We start from the raw sequence: 6,346 nt of genomic DNA on the forward strand, positions 1-6,346 counted from the left end.
AGACAGAGAAAGCACACATTCTATTAGTACTTTTGTGAACTTTGTGTTGACAAACTCCAAGCAGAAAAGAATCCTCGGCTCTTGTAAAATGAGCCAGAATCCTCAAAAAAACGGCTTGGCAAAAGCTACCTACAGCAAAAAAAAAACGGCTGGCAGTCAATGTGTTAACACGTTTTCAGAATCGATTTTTTTTTTTTGACGGTGGGACGTTGATCTAACCCTTTTACGTCTCCTACACCAGAATTGGAGGTATTGAATGTGTATAATCTATTTTACCGACCCACTGAGTGTCGACATGTCTCTCCACAGTAGAAAGAGGCGACCCAAAACTAGAGGGAAAAGCGCGAGGAAGCCGTTCTCATACTGTAAAATTGATGGCGAGAACGCTTTCACTTTCGCGCTGATGCACAGCGGTGGCAACGGTGGGGGGTTCCAAGAATAGATTGGATGCACACTTTGAAACACGCAGCATAAATATGACCAGAATCGCATCAAAGCTCTCAACCAAAACTCCACGAAACGAGCGAGTCCACCCAGACTTCCTCAAACAGCGGCCGCGCAAACAGGCAGCAGCCAGGCAGCAGCAACTTCGTTGTGACACGCCCGCTGGAGAGCCAGGGAGGCAGGAGGAGAACACACACGGAGGGAGGAGTTGGAAGCAGAGGGGGGTTTCCTGCTGTTATGGAGGAAATTACTGTTCAAAACTATTGTTTAGATGTCTGACTCTTACTGATGCCAAAAATGAATGGTTAAAGTGACTGTTCTATCGAATTTCACAAAAAGCCATTTATCTCTGAATAATTTTTCTGACGCTGAAACCATGCTGTATTCAACTGCTAATGCTTACATAACTACTAACTCTACAAACTAACTCTTTTAGACAGAGAAAGCACACATTCTATTAGTTCTTTTGAGATATTGTGTGTTCACAAAATCTTAGCAGAAAAGAATCCTCGGGTCTTGAAAGATGAGCCAGAATCCTCAAAAAAACCCTCTGGCAGAAGCTAACTACAGTAAAAAAAAAAACGTCTGGCAGTGAATGTGTTAAAAAAAAAAAATTTTTTTTTTTTTTTTTTCGAATTTCGATTAAAAGTCGACTTTGGCCAGCGAATTTCGAATAGTGTTTTTGCTAGAAATGCCCATCCCTAGTTCATACCCAGCATGGACACAACACCAGGGCCAGTGTGCGCTCATGTATAGTGTCACAGGTGAACGGTGTAGCTCGGAGCTCCTTTCTTTACACAGGGACGTTACTGTGGAACAGCCTTCCACTACGCATCAAACTCTCAGACTCTAGAGGGGTTTCTAGAGGCCGGGTCCTTGCTCATCTCTGGAGCAAGGTGACTGGGTAGGTTAGTAGGCATAAGTTTGGCAGGTCCTGTGAGTATAATGTGTTTTACTGTGATGATTGTCTTATTTTCTTGAGTAAGTGTGTTTATGTAGTTTCTAATGCAATTTTGAGTGTGACTAATGACGGATGATTTTAGGATAGGTTCTCTTCAAGTACCATATTTATTGGTGTCTAAATCTATTTTATGTTTGTGATGGGTTTTTTTGATAGTTTTTTAGATGACTATATGTTTTGTGTTATTGTCTGTCCTGTTTTTAGAACATCGGGGACCATGTTGGAAATAAGTGTTTACACTTTTACATGTTGTTGTTGTCGTCTCTATATCCATTAATAAAGTCAATCAATCAATCAATCAATCAATCAACAAGACATTGAACATAAAAGTGGCCTTCATGTGCTAACATCCGGCTCTTAGGCAGGTCTTATGGACTCATTCCTGCGGTACTCTATGGCACAACAAATACATGAACTATTTATACTTGTTTTTGATGAGTGTTTTGCATATTTTATGAGAGGAAAAAGTAACAAATAAATACGGTAAATAAAAATGCTCTACTACAGTACTCAACCTGCTCTACTACAGTACTCAACCTGCTCTACTACAGTACTCAAGCTGCTCTACTACAGTACTCAACCTGCTCTACTACAGTACTCAAGCTGCTCTACTACAGTACTCAAGCTTATCTACTACAGTACTCAACCTGCTCTACTACAGTACTCAACCTGCTCTACTACAGTACTCAAGCTGCTCTACTACAGTACTCAAGCTGCTCTACTACAGTATTCAAGCTGCTCTACTACAGTACTCAACCTGCTCTACTACAGTACTCAAGCACTCAAGCTGCTCTACTACAGTACTCAACCTGCTCTACTACAGTACTCAAGCTGCTCTACTACAGTACTCAACCTGCTCTACTACAGTACTCAAGCACTCAAGTTGCTCTACTACAGTACTCAAGCACTCAAGCTGCTCTACTACAGTACTCAAGCTGCTCTACTACAGTACTCAAGCTGCTCTACTACAGTACTCTACATGCTCTACTACAGTACTCAACCTGCTCTACTACAGTACTCAAGCTTCTCTACTACAGTACTCAAGCTTCTCTACTACAGTACTCAACCTGCTCTACTACAGTACTCAAGCTGCTCTACTACAGTATTCAAGCTGCTCTACTACAGTACTCAACCTGCTCTACTACAGTACTCAAGCACTCAAGCTGCTCTACTACAGTACTCAACCTGCTCTACTACAGTACTCAAGCTGCTCTACTACAGTACTCAACCTGCTCTACTACAGTACGCAAGCACTCAAGCTGCTCTACTACAGTACTCAAGCACTCAAGCTGCTCTACTACAGTACTCAAGCTGCTCTACTACAGTACTCAACCTGCTCTACTACAGTACTCAAGCTGCTCTACTACAGTACTCTACATGCTCTACTACAGTACTCAAGCTGCTCTACTACAGTACTCAAGCTGCTCTACTACAGTACTCAAGCTGCTCTACTACAGTACTCAAGCTGCTCTACTACAGTACTCAAGCTGCTCTACTACAGTACTCAACCTGCTCTACTACAGTACTCAAGCTGCTCTACTACAGTACTCTACATGCTCTACTACAGTACTCAACCTGCTCTACTACAGTACTCAACCTGCTCTACTACAGTACTCAAGCTGCTCTACTACAGTACTCAAGCTGCTCTACTACAGTACTCAACCTGCTCTACTACAGTACTCTACCTGCTCTACTACAGTACTCAACCTGCTCTACTACAGTACTCAACCTGCTCTACTACAGTACTCAAGCTGCTCTACTACAGTACTCAACCTGCTCTACTACAGTACTCAACCTGCTCTACTACAGTACTCAACCTGCTCTACTACAGTACTCAAGCTGCTCTACTACAGTACTCTACATGCTCTACTACAGTACTCAAGCTGCTCTACTACAGTACTCAAGCTTCTCTACTACAGTACTCAAGCTGCTCTACTACAGTACTCAAGCTGCTCTACTACAGTACTCAAGCTGCTCTACTACAGTACTCAAGCTGCTCTACTACAGTACTCAACCTGCTCTACTACGGTACTCAACCTGCTCTACTACGGTACTCAACCTGCTCTACTACAGTACTCAAGCTGCTCTACTACAGTACTCAAGCTGCTCTACTACAGTACTCAAGCTGCTCTACTACAGTACTCAACCTGCTCTACTACAGTACTCAACCTGCTCTACTACAGTACTCAACCTGCTCTACTACAGTACTCAAGCTGCTCTACTACAGTACTCAAGCTGCTCTACTAACAAGTGCTTCTGTGGCTCTTCATGCTTCACTTCCCCATACATTAATGTATCATCTCTAATGGATCATCAGTCCCATGACAAGAGTTACTCGTTTTCAGACCAGTCTAATTTGAGAGAAAAGGAAACCTGGCTTCTCGTTAAAAGTAAAATCTAGTATTGCATCCCCAAGAATATTTCAGTACAAAAAGGGAAGTAGTTTTAGCTTTACTTCCCTCTAATTCCTTATTAGTCATATTGACTTCTATTGGAACACAAAGAAAGTTTGTTTCAAAGCTTGAAACTCAGATGGCTCGAGTGATTCAATGAGAAATATGGCTGTTGTTGAGAAAACCTTACCTTAAGTAGATCTATTTCTTTGATACAGTCCTGACGAGCCTTGGCGTCCATCATCTCAAAGATCTACAATGACAACAAAATAATAATAATTAAAGCTGCAAGCAGCCTCGATAGCTATTCACACTGCCATCACTGATGATGTCACAATGTCGTTGATATGATAGGAAAGTGGATGTCACCTATTATTTATACTTTTTTATGAGCGACAGTGCCCAGCGATGCTCGTCATCGCGATCATAAATTGCTGTACTCTAAGCTGCCCTTTATAGATTTAATTATGACATCACACTGATCATGTCACAATGTCTATGACATCACTGATGATGTCACACTGTTATTGGGAAGCAGGGAAAGGATGGTGATGATGTCACAATGGCTCTGTGAGTGGCCTAAAAAGGCCTCAAAATGTAAAATATCGCTGCGGATTTCTTTATTTTTCATGAGACCTGCTTACCGGGGGTGGGCTATGTGTGTGCCAAATTTGAACACTTTTGCTTTCACCAATCAGACACTGAGCTAGAGCCATTTACAACATAGAGTCCCCATTGTGATGATGTCACAATGTCTATGAGATCACTGATGATGTATGTCTATGATGTGATAGGATGGTGGATGTGTTTGTGTGGGTCGGAATGTTATGAAATCACTGATTATGTCACAAATTGTATTGCTGCGTTCAAGAGGGCTCGTGTTTACCGTGAATACGACATAAATACACTTGAACGGCCCGGCCCCCTCCTATATTTACAACTTTCTATGTGGAATCTTTCTGAAAGCTGTGGCATGTCTTGTGACGTTTTCACAAAATGGCGGACGCCACGGACGTTGATGGAAAGTAAATATATTGACATTTCAGCTGTATAGAGCTTTTCATAGTCATTTTATAATAATGTCTGAGGAACATGTTGATATTCTCAACAGTCTCATCTTGTTTCCTCTGTCATTATGCCTTTGCATTTCCTGCATTAACGTAGTTAGCCAAGTCCCAGGGGCAGACCCTGAAAGTGGGAGTCTGGCTGCAGAACCCCGTCTTCAGCCATGGATAGCTGTATGTTGCCAGCTCCAGGACAGGTGATCCAGCATCCCTGAGTAGCAGCCAGGGCGAGGCGGCGCAGCGGCCGAGCTGCATATGCAGGCTGCAGGGCCAGCTCGGTGAGCTGCAGGGTGGGCTCGCCCGTATTGCGGCCGAGGCCGAGTGGCCGGGCCGAGCCTACATTTTTGGTATCCGTTTACCGCATGGGTATTGTTTACCACTGCCTTGGTCCTTTTGGGCCCTTTCCTTGATCCCAACATAGTTGGCTAATAAAGTGCCTGACAAAAAATTAACATTAAAATACGTTCATAAACTAGAGAATTTAATTAATATAAATTTTCCTCATTAATGATACCTGCCTGCGAGCCCCCCTCACTCCAGGCACCTCATCTCTAGATTTGTGTGTCTGTTTGATGACTGTACCATGGCCTCTACTGAGAGGATTAGAGAGGCATGGCAGGAGGAACTTGGTACTGAATTATCTGACATTATATGGGAAAAGAGCCTGTCGGTTGTACAACTCTGCTCAGTTAATAGCAGACATCAGCTGATTCAATTTAAAGTCGCTCACCGTCTCCACTACTCTAAGCAGAAATTACACAAGATCTATCCTACTATCTCACCACTGTGTGAAAGATGTCAGGTGTCGGAGGGCACACTGTCTCATGCCTTCTGGTTCTGCCCTTCACTGACGGGATTCTGGGCCAGAATATTTGACTGGTACTCTAAGGCCTACGGGGTGGCCCTTCAGCCGGAGGCAGAACTCGCCATCTTTGGCTGCTCGGAGTCCTCTCTGAACTTTCCTACAGCTGTGCAACAGTCTCTGACACTGGGGACAACTGTCGCCAAAAAACAAACTCCCTCTCCACCCTCTTTCCAATTGTGGTTGACGGACATGACCTCTGTTATACGCATGGAGAGACTTAGGTTCCTGAGAACCTATGCACTTAGAACATTTATAACTATCTGTGACCCGTTTTTAGTTTAGCTCAACGAGGCTAGGGGTGACGGGTGACTCACCCGGTTTTTTCATTTCTTTCCCCTGTGTCTGAGCCTGTTTGTCTGTTTTGTCTTGTTTGTGTTCTATACAAATTTAAAATGTGAAAAAAAGAAAAAAAAATGATACCTGCCTGCAACCCATCCGCTATTAATCAGAATGTTTATTTTTATGATCTGCCCCACCCGCGGGATATCCACGGCCAGCGCGGATATAACTGCGGCCCTCGCATCACTAATATCTGTTGTTTGTAGAAATGTAAAATGCCCACATTTTATAGACCTTATTCGCTAACCCCGGACAGCGCCATATTGTTGACATACCGTCC

General features: G+C 43.3%; 1 protein-coding gene across 2 annotated transcripts in view; it reads right to left on the reverse strand.

Annotated features, from left to right (window-relative positions):
* LOC310780827 (serine/threonine-protein kinase Nek6-like) overlaps positions 1–6,346 on the reverse strand; it is a 126,366-nt gene that overhangs the window by 36,359 nt on the left and 83,661 nt on the right. For both annotated transcript variants that reach the window (XM_083641324.1, XM_083641325.1), the window contains exon 5: positions 3,989–4,051. In XM_083641324.1, the coding sequence (XP_083497450.1) occupies positions 3,989–4,051 (63 nt within the window). The remainder of the gene's footprint in view (positions 1–3,988; positions 4,052–6,346) is intronic.

The sequence above is a fragment of the Poromitra crassiceps genome (genome assembly GCF_964638095.1).
Source record: "Poromitra crassiceps genome assembly, chromosome: 8".
Taxonomy (NCBI): Eukaryota; Metazoa; Chordata; class Actinopteri; order Beryciformes; family Melamphaidae; genus Poromitra; species Poromitra crassiceps.